This window comes from Pyrus communis, chromosome 11, assembly GCF_041283825.1.
Source record: "Pyrus communis isolate YQ-2024b chromosome 11, ASM4128382v1, whole genome shotgun sequence".
NCBI lineage: Eukaryota > Viridiplantae > Streptophyta > Magnoliopsida > Rosales > Rosaceae > Pyrus > Pyrus communis.
Genome location: NC_142575.1, coordinates 14,262,747 through 14,285,618, shown reverse-complemented (window position 1 = coordinate 14,285,618; position 22,872 = coordinate 14,262,747). Strand labels below are relative to the sequence as shown.

Here is a 22,872-nt window from a genome sequence, read left to right as displayed (position 1 = left end):
ACCGACTTTTTACTGCAGAAAAGAGGAAACAGCAAATCAAGCAAAAAGAAATCGAGGGGATTTCTACCATTTCACTATTAATGAATAGGGCTGGGAAACTGATTTTTATATAAGGAAAACTAATGAAAAGGACTTGAAAACTTCAAGAATGACAAAATAAAGGGTAAATTGAATAGTACCAGGAGCTTTTCGTTAAAGTTTCCTTTTATATATGTATAATTTATGGAGATCGCACTTGATAAGTTCTGCAATCAGGTTATTGATAAAAAATTAGGTACAGGATCGGAAACAGATGTCGTTAAAATATCGATCACAATATGGTGAAAAGGATATGAACAGAGAGTGATTATGGAATTTAATTGAAAACTGACAGAAAGGGATTTGGCAAATATATAGAGATGGAAGTAACCTTTCTAGAGGAGTTGTGTTCTTCAGGAGAAGTTATAACTTCTCAGGTTGAAATACAACTGTTCATATCCTTTAATTAATTAATTATATTATTTTCTTTATTAATTAATTAATTAATTTCACTACAATCGTATTTATATTAGTACACCAATGTTATAGTGTACCTTCACATATGATTACACATATTGTGAAAACCATGTTGTCATAATCATATTCCAACATCTCCCACTTGATTATGATGACATAAATGGTTTCCTATTATGATTTGTTTCTCAAGAGTATTACTCATAAACAAATTGAATGTAACAACAGATATGTGGCTTTTTTACCTAGTACGTACCATTCCACTTAATCTGATAACATTTTACTCTTTAGTAAAATGGCATCATATCCAAGTAACTAGGGAAAAAACAATCCATACCCAGTTACAAATGATGACTTAGCGCACTGTACGCCACAGTGTTATATAAATTATTTCTTGAAGCTTATTATGGATTTTACTTTCAAGACGATGTATTATAACCTGGTTACCTCGCTAGTGCTCTCTATCTTTAACCAACCAAGTTCTAAAGAACCAGATAGAGTCGCATCTACTTGTCCATGTTTCAAGCGTCGCTAAAACCATACAATGATGCCCGTCGCACGCCTTACACTACAACACATCTATATGTTTTGCAAACCCATTATAGTCACATGCTCTTTGAATTTTTCCAATGACAATCCCTTGGTCATCTGATCGGCCCCCATCTCTTTGGAGGGTATGTAGTCGACCTTTACCTCTCATCTCTCCACTATATCTTGTATATAGTGATAATTAATATCAATGTGTTTTCCTTTGGAACTATTTGCTCCACTCTTTATTAGAAAGATGGCAGACTTATTATCACAAAACACATTGACGTGTTCCTTAGGTATACCTATATTTAAATTATCGATAAATCGTTTAGCCCATACTGCAGTACTTACCACTGTGCTACAAGATATATATTCTGCTTCCATGGTAGACTTTGCAACACAGCTTTGTTTCTTACTTAACCAAGAAACAGCCGTTCCATCAAACAAGACAATGTTACCACTTGTTGACTTTTTGTCATCCAAGTCGCCTACGAAATCTGCATCGCAATAACAAACTAAATCCAAATCATTTAATCTGAAACAAAGTTTCATACCTTGGGTGCCTTTTAGATATCTAATAATTCTCTTTATTGCCATCCAATGTTGCTTTCCGAGGTTGGATTGATATCTACTTACCAATCCAACTGCATGACATATGTCAGGTCTTGTGCTGGTCATAACATACATCAAACTTCCAACTGCTTAGGCATATGGAACATTTTTCATATCAATGATGCCTTGCTTATGTACCAAACACATATTTTTGGAAAGCATCATTCCTTTACAAACAGGTGTACTAACTGGCTTGCAATCTTGCATATTAAATATTTTATCCATATAATTTTGCTGATCCAAATAGAGTGTTTTGGCATTTCTATCCTTAGTAATTTTAATTCCTAAAACATAAGATGCTTTTCCCATATCTTTCATTTCAAATTTAGATTCCAAATATGACTTATTCTTTTCAATCATATCTATAGAGTTACCTGCAAGTAAGATGTCATCTACATATAGTGATAATATACACAAATTATCTTGGCAGTTCCAAGAGTAAACACAATGATTCAATGGATTTATTTTATAGCCCATTTCCATAATAGCTTGGTGGAACTTTAAATATCATTGTCTTGATGATTGTTTAAGGCCATACAACGACTTTTTTAATTTATAGACTTTATTTTCATGTCCTTTGACATGATATCCTTCGGGTTGAATCATATAGATATCTTCGTTCAAATCTCCATTCAAGAATGCTGTTTTGACATCTAACTGATGAAGTTCTAAATCCATTCTAGCAACAATTGCCATAAGAATACGAATGGATGTAAACTTCGCAACTGGAGAGTAAGTGTCCACAAAATCTATACTGGGTTTCTGAGTATAACCCTTAGCTACAAGTCGAGCCTTAAACTTATCTAGGGTACCATCTGATTTGTACTTCTTACGAAGTGCCCACTTACAACCGATGGGCTTTCTTCTATCAGGTAGATCAACCAATTTCCAAACTTCATTTTTCATTATGGAATCTAATTCTTCATTCATTGCTTGTTGCCATTGTTCAGACTCAAAACTATCCATTGCATCTTTATCATTCCTTGGGTCTGGATCTCCCACTGAATGATCTACCTCCTTAAGATTGAAAACAAAGTGATCTTTCAATCTATGGTTCCCTTTTTCTTTTACTCCCACTGATTTGATCATTTCTCCCACTATTTATATCTTCCATGATAATATCATGATCATCATCCATGTGTGTGTCATGATCGACATTGTTATGATCACCCATGTTTACGTCTCCCACTTGATCATTGTCAATGTCATGATCATGAGACAAGTCTAAATTAAGATGGAAATCTTGATCAACCGTAGGAGAATTTTCTTCTCCCAAAGATTCCAATTATTGTATGGGATTAATCAAATAAGTAGTTTCAATAAAAGTAGCACATCTACTTTTGATCAATCCTTTCTCAAAATGATAAAACCTATATCCGTTACTATTATCAGGATATCCTATAAATTTACATTCCAAAGTTTTTGCTTGTAATTTATTTCTTAATGGCTTTGGAATGAGGACATGCGCTTTACAACCCCAAACTTTTAAGTTTGATAAATCGGGTTTTCACCCATGCCATAATTCATATGGAGTGAGTGGCTTTGCCTTTGTATGAACTTTATTCAATATTTATGCTGCGGTAGCCAAAGCTTTACCCAAAAAAATGTAGAGGTAAGTCAACATAAGACATCATAGATCGCATCATATCCATTAGAGTTCGATTTTTTCTTTCTACAATACCATTTTGTTGCGGTGTATAAGGCATAGTATAATTATGCCTTATACCATTCTTGTGACATCCCACATCGCCCAGGGGAGTGATCCTTAAATATATATTCCCATCCCTACCTAGCACGAGGCCTTTTGGGAGCTCACTGGCTTCGGGTTCCGTAGGAACTCCGAAGTTAAGCGAGAAGGGGGCTAGAGCAATCCCATGATGGGTGACCCACTGGGAAGTTGCTCGTGAGTTCCTAAAAACAAAACCGTGAGGGAATGGTAAGCCCAAAGCGGACAATATCGTGCTACGGTGGTGGAGTGGGCCCGGGAAGTGATCCGCCCCAGGCAGGGATGTGACATTTGGTATCAGAGCCTAACCCTGGTCGCGTGTGTGTCAACGAGGACGTCGGGCCCCTAAGGGGGGTGGATTGTGACATCCCACATCGCCCAGGGGAGTGATCCTTAAATATATATTCCTATCCCTACCTAGCAAGAGGCCTTTTGGGAGCTCACTGGCTTCGGGTTCCGTAGGAACTCCGAAGTTAAGCGAGAAGGGGGCTTGAGCAATCCTATGATGGGTGACCCACTGGGAAGTTGCTCGTGAGTTCCCAAAAACAAAACCATGAGGGAATGGTAAGCCCAAAGCGGACAATATCGTGCTACAGTGGTGGAGTCGGGCCCAGGAAGTGGTCCCCCCCGGGCCGGGATGTGACAATTCTCTTTGCAGAAATCATCAAAGGCTTCAAATTCTCCATCTCTATCACTATTAAAGGTCTTTATGGATCTTCCTAATTGGTTCTCTACTTCTGCCTTAAACTCTATAAATTTGTCTAAGGCTTCATTTTTATGTTGCAAGAAGTAGACATGCCCATAACGGGAATAATCATCGATAAAAGTCACAAAATATTTCATTCCTCTATGGGTTATAGTTCTTATTGGTCCACATAAATCTGTATGCACTATTTCAAGTAAATTTGTAGAAGTCCAATGCTGAGAAAAAGATTTTTGATTCATTTTTCCTTTAATACATGATTTACATGTATCAAAATCATGTGCATGTACTTGAGGCAACATTCCATTTTTACTCATGCATATCATTTTATTTTTATTTATGTGACCTAAACGTAAATGCCATAAATATGACAAATTTTGAACAGTAGAGACAAATGCATACTCGGAAGAAATATTTTTATTAATACAAATTGAGTACATATCATCGACTCTTATTCCCCTTACATAAATATAACCCTTTTTCCCAATAGTGATAGCACCATTCATGAATCTTGTCTCAAAATCTTTCTTTTCTAGGACAGAGACAGAGACAAGATTCCTCCTTATATTTGGTGCAAACAGAACATTTTTAAGCACTCCTTCACCCAAAACATCGACATAAGTATTGTTACCCATGTAGGGACGATGTTCTCCTAGTGCTTTCTCCTTGAAATTGATGATGCAACTTTTGTCCTTGCATACATGACGAGTTGCTCCTAAGTCTATCCACCAGTGTCCTTGATCTTCAGCAATGAGTGCTTCGGAGACTGTCAAAATTAGTTCTTTAGGATTTTTGTTGTTCTTGTGTTGTTTTGGGCAGTTATGCCTATAATGTCCAATCTCTCCACAATTGTAACATGCATTATCTTTTCCTTTAAACTTGTTCTGCTTGCGGTGTCCAAACTTTTTGAAGTTCGGGCGCTTGTTACTACTATGTGGCTTATGCATGTGTTGCTTGTTTTTCTAAGAATCTTCCGCTATGAGGAGGTTGGCTCTGCCTTGTTCAGTTTCATTTTTCCTATAATTTTTACGAACTTCTTCAATAGCCAACATTGTAGGCAATTATTCATCGTTAATTCAACTTGATCATAAGTCATGGAAGGTAACTACATTTTCCCAAGAATTAGGGAGGCTACCAAGAAGAACACTAACTTGCATTTTATCAGAAACTAAATGGCCAGAATTGGCTAAGTCTTTTGCCATTACTTCCGTTTTAGTAATATGATCGACCATAGAATTAGTTTCCTCCATTTTTGTCCCATTGTATTTCTCAAGCAATAACTGAATGTACGTTTGAGATTTAGGGTCATACTTCTTTTCAAGTACATCCATGATTTCTTTGGCCGAATCATATTCTTCATAGAGAGGCATTAATTGATCTTCCATGTAATTGAGAATTGTAGCCTTAGCCAACTCATTATCTTCTACCCATTTACCATAAACTCGAGAGGGCCCAAGGGGTCTTTCATCCTTGATAGTGTACAAAGTCTTGTCATGGGTTAAAAGATAAGTGATCCTTCTCTTCTATATTCGATAATTAACGTTATTCAACCTCTCTATTTTAAAAACTTCGGATGTGGAAGATTTAGTAGCCATAACTCAGAAAATTACAAAACAAACACAATACTTAATACAAACTTAAATACAAATACAAATACTACTAGTGTACTTTTAATTATTACAAGTCACAAATACTAAATGTTCTTAATAAATTAAAGACTAAAAAAATAAAATAAAATAAAAAATAGAGATTTATTTATTCTTAGCAGCAGATACCGCATACACTCACAGAAACTTTGTCTAATTAGTGAAAAACGAGTACTTGTTCAGACGATCACGTCGATAGAAGACTTTCATACTTGTCTACTTGCGCAGGTGGGATCAATTCTTCCTCTCTTTTCTTTATTGTGACTTTGTGATGGACACCAACAGTTTTCCTCTTCACATACACTGTCAGAGTGCAAAGAACCAAAAGAACTGTTGCCTTTGATTTCATCCCCACGTGATGCCTTCGAAATATCACCAAAACTTTTGACTTTTGTGTAGTCTCCACGTGAAGCCTCCCCCAAAATAAATTCAACTTTTTTATTTTCAAAACAATCTTCTTCTTTATTTTCAAAACAATTCCTCTGAGAGAGAAAACCGGTTCCACTGTCTGCTTTCTCTGGAAAAAATTTGTTCCGCAGCCTGGCGGATAATCTTGAACGGTAGAGACAATTCTCCTTGGCGGATAACGGTGTCGGCGGTATTATGTATTACCGCGAAAGGACGAGATCACGGTTGAACGACGAGACCACGGGGAAGAACACCACCACGCTGTTGCCTGTTTTGGTTCAGTGGGTTGCCGTGGCGAGTCTGGTGCAAGGCGCGAAAATCGCGGGTTCAGTCTCAGATTTGCAGCAGTCAGTGAAGGACTACGAATCAATCGCGATGTTGCAGGTAAGCTTCTTGGGTTTTGTGACCAGCAGATAAAGGTTCTGAAATTATGGGTCTAAAAGGACTCTGCAGGTCTTCAATTTTCTATGCAGGTTTGATCTTTGCAGCCAGAAACCCCGATTGAAATGGGTTGTCTAAGGGCCTCATGGGACTGTAAAAACTTTCTGAATTCCGATAATTGTTGGATGAATTTGTATGATAAAATGGTTTATATTCAGAAAGAATTTTGTTCTCTGTCAAATGAAACGGTGTAGGGGAATAAAGTTCAAATTGTTGGGTTAATTCAGGCCTAGGTTCAAATGGGTTGTAAGATGGGATTTCGAATGATGGGGTATTTTTGTGTTTGGATTCTACAGGAAAACTCTCAGATGATGATTTCGAACTTTCGATCAAAATCGGTTCAATATTCTCCTTGGTCACCAACGCCCTCTTCCCTGATTTCTTCTCAAGTTGAAACTTAGAAAGAACGTTGTGGGATTCGTTACTTGACGAAGAGGAAGTCTCGGATGTAGTTCGAGACGTCCTCGGATGAAAACTGGGCAAATTGTTTTGATTCATGAAAACCTGGCTCTGAGGCCATTGATAGAAAAATTAGGTACATGATCGGAAACGGGTGTCGTTGATCACAATATGGTCGGAAGAATATGAACAGAGAAGGAATATGGAATTTAATTGAAATCTGACAGAAAGAGATTTGACAAATATATAGAGATGGAAGTAACATTTATAGAGGAGTTGTGTTCTTAAGGAGAAGTTATAACTTCGTAGGTTGAAATACAACTGTTCATATCTTTTAATTAATTAATTAATTATATTATATTATCAACTTTATTAATTAATTTATTTATTTCATTACAATCATATATATTAGTACATCAATATTATGGTGTATCTTCACATATGATTACATATATTATAAAAATTATGTTATCATAATCATATTCCAACAGTTACACCAATATTCAGATAAAAATATGTAAATGCATATATGCTAACTCGTCCACTTACTACTTATATGAAATGAGAAGTTGTATTATGTTACTCATGCAAATCCAAGATGTGTGCACTTTCTTTTAGCATTAAACTTATAGAATAAGTCCCCTTTGCTCATTCAATCTGCACGTGCAAAAAATAGTGTCACATTCTCTAGTACACATGAATATTGTTAAGCAATAATGAAATCAAAACGTACTGACATACGACTACTATAAACTAATTAAATCATTATTTGGCAAACAGTGTAGCTAAATGATACCAACCAGCTGCAGCAACAGGAGCACCAATACCCGTTTTCTCTGCTTGTGATTCTCCTTCATAATTCTTCCAGCTGTGGATGAAGGGGTGCTGTTTACATCTTGAACTGGCTAGGATCCATGCCTTCAATAAGAAAGATCTTGTTGCTTCCCAATCGAGATTGTAATTTTTTTATACACGTGGTGGCCCCTTTTGTAGCTAAAATTGTCGGCTCTCATAGATGGGATTGTTATGCATCATATTGGTTGCTTAATGCAATATCATTTAATGTAAACGTTTCGATTCGGATTTAATAAAATTTTTGCCGATTGCCCCAAAAAAATTTTTGGTTTCATTCTCTGCTCTTAATGAGTCACATAGCAAACAAAAGTGTGAAATTATTACAGCACAAACGTTATCATGATCATTTAGGCATCATCACTTTATTAATTTTGTCCCATGCATTAGAGTGAATTTTTTTCCTCAAGATTTCTCAAACATGCAAAACCTTGGGTTCACAATACTAAAACCTCCATCCACCAAAAGATTATGCCCACTAACATACTTTGACTCATCACTACCCAAGTAAAGGGCAGCCTCAGCAACATCTTCTGGCCTAAGGACCTTCCCTTTAAGGTTGGAATAAACTCCATGCACTCCGTCGTCTTCAAGATTGAAGAAGTGCTTCGCCAACGGCGTTGCAACTAGGTATGGTGACACGCAATTTACACGAATACCGTATTGTCCAAGCTCAACGGCCGCATTTTTCATTAGCCCCACTACACCGTGCTTCGAACTTGTGTAGGCATGTGAAGCACTTCCGCCCATGGTAGAACAAACACTAGCAGTGTTGATTATGCTGCCTTGTCCTGCCGGGATCATCACACGAGCTGCATGTTTAATCCCCAAAAATGCTCCGACTAGATTTACCCTAATCACTTGCTCAAATTCAGCCTTGCCATTGTCGAGGATATTGGGTTTGGGTGTGCCAATTATGCCTGCATTGTTGAACATGATGTCTAGCTTTCCATACTTGCTTGTGGCTGTTTTAACTGCATTTTCGATGTCTTCTTCTTTTGTTACATCGCAATGGACGAAGGAAGCGGATGAAGAATTTAGATCTCTGCAAACAGATTCACCCAAGTCGTCTTGCACATCCGCAATCACAACTTTAGCTCCATGTTTTGAGAAGACTCTTGCTGTGGACTCCCCTATGCCGCTGGCTCCACCAGTGATCAGTGCCACTTTGCCTTCAAGCCTTCAACATTGGGGCATAATTTTACTTTCATATTAGTCTAGTTTCAACAAAACATTTAATTAAAGGAAATTTAGTTGTTATTAGTAACCAGATAGCTTAGGGACCTAATTGTCCAACAAAAATTGGTGATCAATTTTTGCTAACAATATAAAGGAGCTGTTAAGGCACTCTAATTAAAAAGTCATTTGCCCTCCAAGCATTTAGAAATATAAGAGAAAAATCACAGTTGGGAGAACGTAAAATAACGTTTTTGTAGTGGATTTAACAACACCCTAAGATAATGAATGAGTTCTTTAAAGGAAAAAAAAAAAAAAAAAACAAATGAATGACCTATAACAACTATTAGCATGAAGTTTAATGGAATTTTGACATCTAAATTCCAAATTTTGTTATAAATGAAATTAAAAAAAAAATAAAAATTGTTCATGAATCTGTAAAACCGAATTAATACATCTCGATTCAGAAATTCCAACTTGTATTCATATTCCAATTTTATTTCTCTTGTTGAAACGCAAATAAATACAAGAAAAAAAAAATACAAAAGAAGAAATAATGTAATGTGCAAATTTGCAACTATTAATTCCAATACGTAAAGGAGAAAAAAGAAAAAAGAAAAAGCAACATCTTCTTTAGAACTAGATGCGATATGCCATGCTCATGACACAAGACCATCATAGAAAATCGAATATTAAATAAAGAAAAATGGAATTTGGCAAATGAAATGCTCTAAATTACTCGCATATAGAGGAATTTGATCAACTAGGACAAATCTTCAAGGGGAGGAATTCAAACTTAGATGAAAGAACATATTGCTCTAACGAACTGATATGATTTGTCGTCTTTAAATAATTATTACTATATAATTTGTCATTTTTTAAATTAGATAATTTTATCATCTTCATACTATAATCTAGTGATATTTCTATTTATTTGTGAGAGATCTCAAATTCGAATATTGTCGAGTTCGAAAGCAATTTATTCCCCCAATTCATAGTCTAAATATATTGTTGTATAAAAAAAATAACAGCCACTAAAACCTTAAAGCATAATTACAATTTTATCTTCGACAAACGATTGTTAAATGTTAGGAATGAGTTAAGGGAATCGGTGGGGATTGAATCTGCATTAGAATGTATAAACATTATTACTTTATGCCACTGCAGTAAAAACTCACCACATAATTATAAATTTTTATGATTAGATACATTAGTAAAACAGTATAAATTAACATACACAATACCATTTTATTTTATTTCCTTCACTAGACAACTTATATGGTAAGATCAAATCTCGTAAGTTCACTGGTTTGATGGGTAAAAGGAGTACATAGAAGAAAACATGCACAATACCTTCTTGCAGCAGCAGCAGCAGCTGCTGTGACTAATGAGAAGGTTCCCATATTCTTCGAAAAAGATTTAACCTCCTCTTCTGGATCAAGTGAATCACTTCCTGGAGGTGGAGACCTTCGTTCCATCTTATGCTCAATAATTTAGTTGCATCGTACCTTTGTAGCAGCCCATGCGAATTGCGGGCCATGCTTATCTGTCGTACCTTTTGTTTTTTTTTTTTGTTTTTTGTTTTTTTTTATCACATGTATGGTATGTAACCATCTTATTTTTTTCGTTTCTGAGGACAACAACGAAATGGTTACGCTTCGGATATAGGAATCAGTCTAAAATCATGTAACAACAATTTATTTTGAACTCGCTATTGATAAGAATTGAACCTACACATGTAAAGTTCATTCTCTCATGAATATGAGATTCATTCTCCACACAAATAAGGTGACTTGGAGTATCTGCAGCCATTGAGCTTCACTCGTCAGACAACTTGTTTTGATACCATATATAAAGTTAAAATTCTACCATAAAACTACGCTTGACAATTCCTGACAAGACCTGATAACCCGACACAACACGAAATTAATAGGTGTTCGGGTCGACACGATAACGAATTGGGTTGTTATCGGGTAACCCGATAAACACATGTTAAGATAACGGGTTAGTTCATGTATACACGTGGGTAACACGATACAAGATAAGCAAAATATTAATTTTATAACCCTAAAAAAATACTATAAAATTATATATTTTAATTTAACAATTTTATACCCCTAAAAACTATAATAATTATATATATAATTAAATTTAAAAATTGGTGACCATTGGATCAACTGAGATTTAATCTCAACCGTCCATTGTGCATTAGGTTGGAGGTTATCCTTCTCTTCTCTCTCATTCACTCTGATCTCTCCAGTCCAGACTTACTCCCGTGCCGTCTCCTTAATCCGATTCTCTCTTACATCCTTCTCCATTCACTTCTCATAATTCGAATGGTTTTTAATGTTTGGTTTTTCTATACTTAGTTTAGGCGGAAGAGAGTTCTAACGTGGAAAACCTTACTGAAAACATCATCAACATAACTCTTAAAGCCAATAGATCAAGCTAAAGTTCCAATACAATTTTCTCATGATGATCGATGAAAATTGAGGATTTTGTAAAAGGAATAACATGCAAGCTTTGAGTTCCATTGGCAAGATTTAAACTTTTGAGAAAGGCTTCACAACCTTGAAAAAAAAAAAAACTCTTTCATTTTGCATATCCTTGCACATTTAATATTTTGTAATAGACTAAGTAGTGTATGAATTTTTTTTATTAGGCTCTTATTTTCGAGTGTAGATGTAGTACTTAAACAACAAATGTGTTTTAATGTTTTAAAGTAATATTTATGTGGCAATGTGTGGTATATGCAAATTTAAGAAAAAATATATATTTTTCTTAATGGGTCATAACGGATCATAACGGGTCGGGTCATTTTACCTGTGGGGTAAAGTGACCCGATCTGTTAAGATAACAGGTGTGACACGACACGACATGATCTATTAAGTTAATAGATGTTACACGAACACGATAGACATGACCTATTTGCCAGGCCTACATTAAACCAATTTGCAATATCAATATGGAGAGTAACTCAATTACTTATAAATACATACAAAGTATCTTCTCACATTAATATACAATTCATTCTCAACATTTATAAATAAAAAAATTTAAGTTTGCTATCAACAAGTATAATTGTATATAAAAGGGACTCCCCAACACAATTCTTTGTTTTTTGTTGAAACGTTATACACGTGAAAAATGTGAAAGTTTGCCGACACAATTCTTTTGTTTTTTTATTGAAACGTTATACACGTGAAAAATGTGAAAGTTTGCCAACACAATTCTTTTGTTTTTTTATTGAAACGTTATACACGTGAAAAATGTGAAAGTTTGCCAACACAATTCTTTTGTTTTTGGTAAAGATGCCAAAATTATATACGTACGACACAATAGGGACTCCCCAACATCTTTTCGTAACTCTCTAGATTTTTCTTTTTTTTTTTTTTTTTTTTTTTTAAATAAAATCAATATTATTAATTACACTAAGAGAAAGTGATAGACTTAACCTCACAATAGGTAAGCAATAATATAGTTCAAATTCGTATTTGGCAAAAATCAAACATAAGACCTCTCACTTACAAGTGAAGAGGAATACCACTAGACTGTAATACTAAGTGATTTTTTTAAAATAAATATTGGTAGGCCACTTAGTATTATAATTTAATAATATTGGGAAATTTGAAAAAAAAAAAACCAAAATCTAGCTTTTCTCAAAGTGGCATCCTAGAAAGCTTCGTTTTTGCCGAAAAGTAAAACGTTGTTTCTTCATATCTTGTTAACTGAGAGAAAATTACTAGCATAAATTTGCTGGCAATCTCTAGGAATTCAAATGAAACCCAAAAGCCAAGTTTACAATCCTGTCCCAAATGTAGCTTTGCTCAGGGCATGTTTACTTGGTAAGGGATAATCAGAAGGCGGATGAAGTTTGGATATTTACGGGGTGTAGAGAAAACCTAGAAAGAAAACGGAACCATACGCAAAGAAAACTCATCCCCAAATCAATTTATGTTGCTGCATTCCCTTCCACGTGTATGATCCAGACTTGTGACTCCAAAAGCAAACAACAAAAATGTCAATTTCTTTCGGTCTGATTGTATAAGCAGAACAGAAGTACCAAATTAGAGAAGGAAGAGTCGAAGAGATCTATGGTTTACTATGGAGGAGAAAGAAGTGGAGTTGATTGGAGAACTGTTTGGGTATATTAGTACTTTAATATCAAATTTTGGTTATAATTATCATAAAATTAAAAAGGTGATTTTAATTCTATATGAGGTGCAAATTTTTGTTATTTTTTCAAATTTCCAGTGGTATTCCTCTTCAGTTGTAAATGAGAAATCTTAGGTTCGATTTTTGTCAAAGGCGAATTTGAATCACATTATTGTTAGCCCATTGTAAGGTTAAGCCCATCCCCTCCTCTTAGTGTAGATAATATCGTTTATTCAAAAAAAAAAAAAAAAACTATATATATATATTGGTGTGTATTTGAATCTTCTATATTAGGTTCATTATTCATTAAATTTTCTACATTAGGTTCATTGTATGAATAAATATTGGTGTGTATTTGTAGTTAGTCTATGTATTTGTCTATATACTGTACATTGGGAATGAATGAAATATGAAATCCGTCATATCAAATTTAATCTGGTATTAGAGCAATAAAAGCTCCACCAAGCATTATTTTTCGATCCCCGTCTCTTCCCTCATGGGTGACGACTCCAGTTCCCTCTATTCCTCTTCACCTGCCACAGGCCTTCCTCTTCACCGACCACAGGTCTTCCTCTTGATACCACTAACAACCCAACCCTAGTCACTATTAATGTCGCTGCCCAGTTGTCGTTATCTAGTTACAGCTTAAACTCGGCCCATTCAATTTTCCTTCCTGGCAGGCTCAATTTAATGCCCTCATTCTTAGGTATGATTTGATGTGTTATGTAGATGGCTCCAAAACTTGTCCAGATGACTTCTTTTTTTTTTTTTTTTTGGTGAATATAGGGGTGAAGACACCCTAGACGAACCAATACATATCATTAATAACAAGAGAGTAGCCTATAGGGGCACCTACAATATCATCTGTTAGATGTTGCATAAGCCATTGGGGAGGAAATTGAAAAGAACACAATCCAAGGCCCATATTGTAGCTCCATTTGGCTAGTTGATTTGCGACATTGTTCACTTTCCTAAAAATATGCTTTAGCTCACAATACTCAATTTGTCTCATCAAGTCCCCGCAACTCTTCAAAAGGGTACCAAGGGGGTGAAAAGTATCTTACACAGACTGGTTCAACAATAATACAGTAGAGGAAAAGTCCATCGTGATGATTAACTTAGATATGCCTTTTTCAATAGCAAGCTGAAGTCCGAAATACAATCCCCAAACTTCAGCTTCTATAATCTGCCCTTGCCTTAGATTAATAGAGAATGTCACATCCCGGCCCGGGACGGATCACTTCCCAGGCCCGCTCCACCACCGTAGCACGATATTGTCCGCTTTGGGCTTACCATTCACTCACGGTTTTATTTTTGGGAACTCACGAGCAACTTCCCAGTGAGTCACCCATCATGGGATTGCTCTAACCCCCCTCTCGCTTAACTTCGGAGTTCCTACGGAACCCGAAGCCAGTGAGCTCCCAAAAGGCCTCGTGCTAGGTAGGGATGAGAATATACATATAAGGATCACTCCCCTGGGCAATTTGGGATGTCACAAAGACGCCTCCTAAGCAATAACCATTGTGGTCACGGAGAATTCCTCCAGCATCAATGCTACTCGAAACCATTTACTTAGATCCATCCACATTTAACTTGTGCCAACCAAAAACAAGAGGCTCCCAGTTCAACATAACATGCATCCAAAAAGGTGGTTTATCAATTTTTAGAAGGGAATCCATCAATTCAGAAGCAACGCCAACAATAACATTTTTAGGATCACTAGGGAGGAAAAATCTGGTGGTTCCTCTATTTCCAGATATACTAACAAGCAAAGACAAACAAACAATTCCATGCTTTCTTGTCAGACCACATTACCTTGGACATCACATTAGCCTTCAACCAAGCTTTCAAGTCCAAATTAAAAGTATTGCACAAGTGAAAAGGAATCCAAAGAATATCCCAAATGCATTTAGCTCTGCTACATTCTCTCAGAATATGCATGACGGTCTCCAAAGGCCAAGAATAAAGGTTGCAAGAGGAATCCACAATTAAGTTTCTTTTGGTTCATTGCTCATTAGTAAGTAATTTACCTTGACCAATGAACTAGAGGAAGAATTTCAGTTTGGGAAGGATTTTGAGATTCCAAATCCCTAGCCAATCAAACACAAGCCTTTTTTCACAATCATATAACATATTATAAGCCGTTTTTACAGTGAAAATTCCATTTGAAGTGCATCCCCAAATAAGTTTGTCCTCTCTAGCACCAATAGTCCCAACAGGCCAACTGATTATCTTTTAGACCAAGTATTCTGGAAGAGCAGATCTTACCTTACTAACGTCCCACCAACCATCCCTAAGGAAATAAGAGATTAGAAAGTCCTCCTTGAGGAAATTATTAGCATCAATATAATTAATTAAAGGATCATTCAACACACAATGGTCTTTCCAAAACTTGACACCATCACCTTTCCCAATTCTCCATTTCATTCCTTTGCGCAACAATTCAGTTCCATAAAGAATTCCTTACCAAGTGTGGGAGCAGTCAGACTTCTCATGTAATTTAGTATCCAAAATAAAGCTTCCTTGCAAGTATTTTGCTTCATAGATTTTTGTTGAAAAACTTGTATCCTTAGCATGAATTCTCCATCCAATTTTAGCCAACAAAGCTTGATTCATCTCTACTGTTTTCTTTAATCCCACACCTCCAATGCACTTGGGCTTGCAAACAAGGTTCCGTTGACAGAAATAAATTTTCTTTTTCTGCTGAGAGTCCCCCTAAAAGAAGTTTCTGTTCCACTTATCCAAATGCTCGCATACACTAACTGAGAGCTTAGTGGTTTGCATAGCATACACCGGTATTGCAGAGGCGACTGTTTAGATCAAGGTGGCTTTTCTAGCCATTGAAAGGACATTACTCTTCCAAGAAGAAAGTCTACTCTGAACTTTATCAATCACACCCTTGTAAGTTGACTTAGAGACTCTACATTGGATTAATGGCATCCTCAAATAATTTCCAAGATTATCAAACAAAGGAGAACCATAAATTGCACTGATTTCTCTAGCCCCATTTGCACAAGTATTAGGAGAACAATACACCATAGATTTCTCAAAGTTGATTGCATGGCTAGATGCTAACCAGAATTTGTCAATACATTTCTTCATCACCCTAACTTGTTTTGGTGTTGCATTTGCAAAGAGCATAAGATCATTTGCAAAAAAAAAAAGGGTGAGAGACACTGGGACCAAATTTAGAAGCTTTATCAGGTTTCCACTTACTAGAATTGACTTCATTAGTAATAACGTGAGACAACTTTGTAAACATGAAAATTCTATAACAAATGAAACAAGAACATGTGTACAAGTAGTAGATTTGCATTGATGAATTTGTAGGGTTACAATCTCTGTTTTCAATTTTCCTCTGATTCAGTCTTTAAATTTGATGTAGATGCATAGGTTATTGATCCAAGGGTCGCGATGATGTGATCTTGGACAAGCAATTGAATGATTGCTTCAAGTTTTGAGATTGAAACAATGCATGGATAGTCTTCACCTCTAGGTTTATGTATGACATGCGGCAAAGGTGATGTTGATGTGGGATTTTGTTGATTCAAGGGTCTTGGTGACTTGATATTGAATTGAACATCGTTACAAGTTTTAAGCTTGCAACAAAGTCTTGAAAGAATCAGCACAAGTGCTTGTTGATTCTTCAAGGGAATGCTTCGACTGTGGTTGGTTGTATGTTCTTGAAGAGAGATTTGGTAGCGTACTAGTCTTCAAAGATTTGGCAGAGGTTCTCCTTTTGTGAGAATTTCGGCCCTTCAATGTAGAAATTGTCCACCTTATGCTTGTCTTGGGACCTTGCATTTATAGACTTCTCAAAACTTGCCTTTGGATAGATTTGGCTTTAATTTATGTCTTAATTCGTCCATGGGAGAGTTTAGGCATGTTTTGTGTCTTAATTTCTGTAACTTTCCCTTGCTTGGCCGAATTATAGGGCTTTTTGCCTATTTTGTGAGCAATCTTCAATTCTTGCTTGTTGTGAAGATGCTTTATCTTTCTTTAAGGTTTTGGGAGCAATTTGGGCCCCTTGTCAATTTTAAGGAGATTTCTTCCTCTTTGCTGAATTTTAGGAATGCTTTTGAGCTTCCTTTGCTTGATTTGTGCCACATGTCATTAATGACTTGTTCATTTGTGATGAGTCGTATGCCATGTGGAGCTTTGTGATGCATCATTTACATGCAACGAAATTTACATGTCTACAAGCTTCTCAATACAAAGAACAAAAATATAAAGGGACAAAGGATCCCCTTACCTGATACCATTACTAGGCATGAAGCTCTCAATTAACTCACCATTAAGATAGACTTGGTATTTAACAAAGGATATGCAGTCCATAATAAGAAGAATCAAACTTTCAGGTAAGCCAATCTCATATGACACACCACTAATAAAACTCCAATTTAAGCGATCATAAGCCTTGGACAAATCAATTTTACAAGCCAAAAAAACCTTTCTTACCCTTGGACCTTCTAAACTTATAAAGAATCTCTTGTGCAATGAGAATATTATCCGTTATACGTCTGCCAGGCACAAAACTAGCTTGATTTGGGCTTATCAATTCAGGAAAAGGAGGCTTGACCCTAGCTACAATAATCTTAGTTATGACCTTATATAAAGTGCAATATAGACTAATTGGTCTAAAATTCAGCATCCTTTTGAGGGTTCTTAATTTTAGGCACAAGAGCAATTAACGTTTTATTCAAATTATGAGGTAAACTATGAGTTTGAAATGCTGTTTTAACCATATCAACAATGTCACTTACATATCTGCCCCATTGAGCTTGATAAAAGCAAGCTGGAAACCCATCCATACCCGTGCTTTAGTACCTCCAATACTGAAAAGGCTATCCTTAACTTCAGCAGGGTCAATCTCTTTATTAAGTGATCTAATATCATCCAAATGAGTAGAAGAAAATAGTGTAGGTAAAGAAGTAACCTGTCTGGACCATTGCCCATGAGAGAAGAGTGTTTGAAAGTATGCCACAACAAGACTCTTCAGGTCATTAGGGTCTACAATCCATTCACCTTGGTCATTCTTCAGTCCCTCAATTCTATTTCTTCTTCTTCTTCTCACAATCGTGGTAAGATGGAAAAATTTGGTATTACGATTGCCATCTTCTAACCATTTCAATCTAGACTTTTGATGCCAGAAGACAGCTTCCTAATTTAAAATTCTATTAAACTCTGAAATTAATTCTTGTTCTAAGTTGAGAGGAAAATTGTTTAGACCTCTACACAGTGCTTTTTGGATACTAGTAATGCGTCCAATGAGCTTCTTCTTCTTCTTCTTCTGCTTTAAGTGCCTAAAGACATGAATATTCCATCTTTTTAGAGGTTTAACTAGAGCATAAGTTTTGTCCATGGCAGAACGATAAGAATGCCCCAATTTTCTACAATAAGCTCATCAAAAGCGTCATGCCTAAGCCACATAGCCTTAAATCTAAAAGGTCTTTGGAGAGGATTGGGGAAATTAGTAGATTGAAGACTGATTTTGAGAGGACAGTGATTAGATTTAGTATGTGGTTAGTGGAAAACACATGCTTATGGGAATAAGTTTCTCCAAGCCATATTACATAAGCCTCTATCAATTCTTTCTAGAGTCCTCTTGTTAAAGTGAATTTAGGACCAACATATCCCAAGTCCAGCAAACTATTTGTATCCAGCCAAGATTTAAAGTCCTTGATCTTGCAAAGAGAAGCACCACCAAGTTTATCACCCACCTCTAACATTTCATTAAAATCCCTGCTAGCATCCATGGCATTTGGTGGTAGTTAGCTACACCGGTAAGGTAATCCCACAATTTTTTTCTCTTCACAATACAAGAGCTAGCATAAATGAATGTAAACAACCAAGGATTATAACCAGCTCCCCTCACACAAGTCGAGATGGATTGATCAGTGGTGCCAATGACATCAATATGAACCTTATTGTTATCCCAAAGAAGCCACAACCATCAAGAGAACCCATTAACATCCCCTATTGCAAATGAAGGAAAGCTTAGCAATTTGACCCAGGAAGAGCTCTTGTACCACTAATTCTAGGCTCACAAATCGCAAGAATCTCCATTTTGTCTTTTTGCTCTAAATTAGTAATATTATTTTGAAATTTGGTACAGCCAGATCCTCTAGAATTCCACATATTCATGATTAAAATTAATACGGATTAAGAAAGAAGAAAGCCAACATCATCCAATATCGAACACCACACCTCTAAAAATGTTTACAGAATGCATATCCATCATATAAAAATCTGACATTATCGCCCAGCAAATCAAAGGTCAAAATACCCAAAAGATCAAGAACACATAAAACCCTAGAAATTTGTAGGTACATCTTAACAAACTTGTGGAAAATTACATAAATTTAGGATGAACTACCAAATTAACTCAGATGAGTTACTAGGCTGCAACCATCTGCATCAACAACTGAGGCAGTAGCAACAAGGATCGAAAGAAAAATTTTCCTTCGATTAACAGAAAGGCTAGTTTTCTTTTATTGAGGAGAGAGAATTTAATGCAAGGGAGAGAGGAGAAAAATCTCCACAAGCAAAAGGAAAATATTTTAATAAAAAGGTGTGGGCTAACAATGGAGAATCATGAGAATAAAAAGTTTCGGAGAGGACTAAGGTGCTTGGGAGAAAAAAAAGAAAAGAAAAGAAAGGTGAAATGGGTAAGTAGGGAGTTAATTGGAGAAAGAAAAAGGGTTGGGCATCGAAGATAGATCTCCACAACCACAAAGGAAGTATTTTAGTAGGATGGTGTGCTTGAAAAGATGGAAGAGATGGATAATTTGATTGGGATCTAGGGAGGAAACAAAGGCATTATGGAGAAAGTAGAAAAAAGAAAGAAAAATGGGGAAGGGAGGGCTAGTAGGTGAGACAGAAAGAGGTCAAATCTGGGTAGAGGAGGAAAATGGGTAAGGCTTACCGGGAAAATTAAAGCTGGGGGAGAGAAGGAGTAGGGATGATGGGCCACCGAAAAAAGGAAAATCAGAGGAACTCATAGAGGAGGGAAGGACTCACAAAGGAGGGGGAACTTTGTTAATCTTTTCTTGTTTTTTGTCCTAATGGCTCCTTCATTGTGCCTCATACCTTTTCGGTTCGACAATATCAACTTCTTTTACATGTTATTTGATGAGTCAATTTCATATTATATATTTTACCATATTCTTAGTATGTTTTCGTAATTATTTTGGTAGAATTGTGATACTTTGATTTATATTTAAAACTTCCGACTTCTTCTAGAGCAAAACATGATCAAACGGATGAATTTTGGAGTGATTCAACCCTATTTGTGACAATTGTAGTATATATGCAAGTAGGGATCGTTCTAGACCGGGGATTAACTAGGGATGCTAATCAACACAATTAAGACTCAAAAACACTAAACTAGACTCTATAGACTCAAAACTAACTTAAAACACTTAAAACAGCAACAAATACTCAAAAAGACTCAATTCTAGACCTAACAAGTGATTTTGGCGAAAATAAAACTTAACTTGACTCAAAAGACTAAAAGAAAACATATTTTGACTCAAATAACAAGACTAAATGAAAGGGGGATTGTTTTTGACGAATTTAAAACTTAAAACAGAAACTTTGTATAAAACACTTTGTAAAAACGAATTCGGGTGAATTAAATGGGTGAAAGGCTAGTTAGAGGGTCCTTCTCCACACATGATATATACAAACCAATTTCCAGTTATTATTCCTTTAGACTATAAATGACAACGCCCCAAGTTAGTTGCATCGCACAACTAACCATCAGATTTTCCTTATTCCATTGAATTGAATGAATACGCATTACAACCAAACTATCTTTCTCAAGTTCTTTATATGAAACGCATAATAAAGATACATATCAAAAGTCATTAAGTTTTGTGAAAATCATAAGCATTGACAAGGCATTCATCACTATGAAACACATGAGACTCATACCAAGAATTTACTTAACACGATTGTAACTAGCAACCTCCACTACTTGTGAATATAAGTGAATAACTATTATGTGAAACTCCCTTATACTCTAGCATCAAATTCATGCATGCAAATTAAGTGTCGACCCTCAACCAACACACATAAACAAGTTTTAATAACTTAGATAATTTAAGGCTTAAGAAACAATAACTGGATGTAATCATTTCATATAAAACATATAATCATGGCTTCGAATTCACCTCTAACTAAAAAGAAATTAGTTCCACATGTTCATCATAATTGAAAACCAAATTAACATAAACATTGAACTTAAACTAAGGATAGAAAGAACCAAGAAATGCTCCACACTCCAATGGCATGCACGACACTCCCTTGGATGGCAGATTGCACAAGTCTTCTTCTCCTTCCTTCCTTGCTTGCGGCACTAGGGTGATGTGGTGTGAATTTATGGTGTTTGATGGCTGAAAGTATGAATGAATGAATGAGTGAATGGATGGTTTGAATGGTGCGGCATAAGCTTGAATTTATAGGCTAGGTTTTGCACAATTTTTGAAGGAAAAGGATTGCACAATCCTTAGGGAAAAAGGTTAAGGTTTGGTAGAAACCAAAGGGGAATGGGATAGGATATACACGGCAAGGATTTGGGGTTTCTAGAGGGATAGGTGCAGCACCTTTTTAGGAGGAAGATAGGGCTTCCAGAAAGGATGTTTTAGGGCAGATTTCAGGACCTAAATGGACAAGGACTCACGGCATAAGTGTAGAAAAGGGATTACAACTCCTAAACCTCCAAGGAATGGCCTATATGCGGCACACAAAGGGATTAGGCTTCTAGAATCTGAATTGTGTTTAAATGTATAACTAATTCCTTCTAAATAGCTAGAATTAAGGCATAAACTGATTTGGATAAGATAAGATAGGAAAATGCTAGATTTAGGAAAGGATAAGGTTGGTTAGGATAGGGTAAGATAAGGTTGGATAATGTTCCTTATTTCTTGCTCTTTCCTTATCTTCTTTGTATTTGAACTTCTTTCTCCAGATTAGTAGCATTTCCTAGCCCCTCTTGACTTCAATTTCGTCCATCCATTTTGCTCCATGGTTAAGCTATCCAATCCATGCCCAAAACTGCTCCAAATGGCTCCAAAATGCACTTTCTTGCTCCTTTTGCCATTAGGACATACAAACATACGAAAATAGCTTAAAAGACTATAATAAGTAGTAATTAATTATCTAAATGCAAGGAAACAACATACCTAAGTAGCATAAATATGCTCCTATCATGTAAGTTCACTTAGGATGAATACCACGTCTTAAGGGTTGCACGGTTTTTCAAAAGGTTTCACAAAAATTTATTGAGTCATGCATGTTTAGATTTGATCTGAATACCACAGACGGATTGCATGTTTGATATACGCTTTATGCTGGGGGTCCAAGTAGGCATATATAAGGAAAACCTAACCTTCAAAATTTGCATGTATAAGTCATAAGTAATTGATAGAAATATATAGGGTTGTTATGGTGATGGCGCTAGTGCTTTCTTTAATTTGATTTCTACAAAACTGTTTCCTTTTTCTTCATCTTTAATATTGCATATTAGTTTCTTTTATTAATTAAATTCGTTTTATTAAATTAGGTCATAAAAATCAATCATCTCAACTTTTTGCTTTACAATAATTAGTTGGAATTTGATTTGCTTCGATTTATTAAATAATCCCTGTGGAGAACGACTTTGTGAGAACCATTTATACTACAATATCCTTGTCACTCTTGCAAGTAATATAGGAGTTTTTAACCCGTTT

General features: G+C 35.8%; 1 protein-coding gene and 1 long non-coding RNA gene across 2 annotated transcripts; one reads left to right on the top strand and one right to left on the bottom strand.

Annotated features, from left to right (window-relative positions):
- Positions 1-5,923: 5,923 nt before the first annotated feature.
- LOC148692935 (uncharacterized) lies at positions 5,924-8,075 on the top strand. The gene is made up of 2 exons (XR_015953498.1): positions 5,924-6,502; positions 7,739-8,075. It is a non-coding gene; the product is annotated as an uncharacterized LOC148692935 (long non-coding RNA).
- LOC137743886 (borneol dehydrogenase, mitochondrial) lies at positions 8,062-10,492 on the bottom strand. Its single transcript, XM_068483817.2, has 2 exons — positions 10,340-10,492; positions 8,062-8,990 (listed from the first exon to the last, which is right to left on the bottom strand). Exons 1-2 carry the CDS (start codon positions 10,462-10,464, stop codon positions 8,216-8,218), a joined length of 900 nt encoding a protein of 299 aa, XP_068339918.2. The 5' UTR covers positions 10,465-10,492; the 3' UTR covers positions 8,062-8,215.
- Positions 10,493-22,872: the final 12,380 nt, after the last annotated feature.

Bases quoted from the DNA above. Each gene is read 5' to 3' on its own strand.
- LOC137743886 (XM_068483817.2), bottom strand. From the start codon at position 10,464: ATGGAACGAAGGTCTCCACCTCCAGGAAGTGATTCACTTGATCCAGAA. The intron at 8,991-10,339 runs GTATTGTGCATG...CCAATGTTGAAG, and splicing joins GCTGCTGCTGCTGCAAGAAG to GCTTGAAGGCAAAGTGGCAC.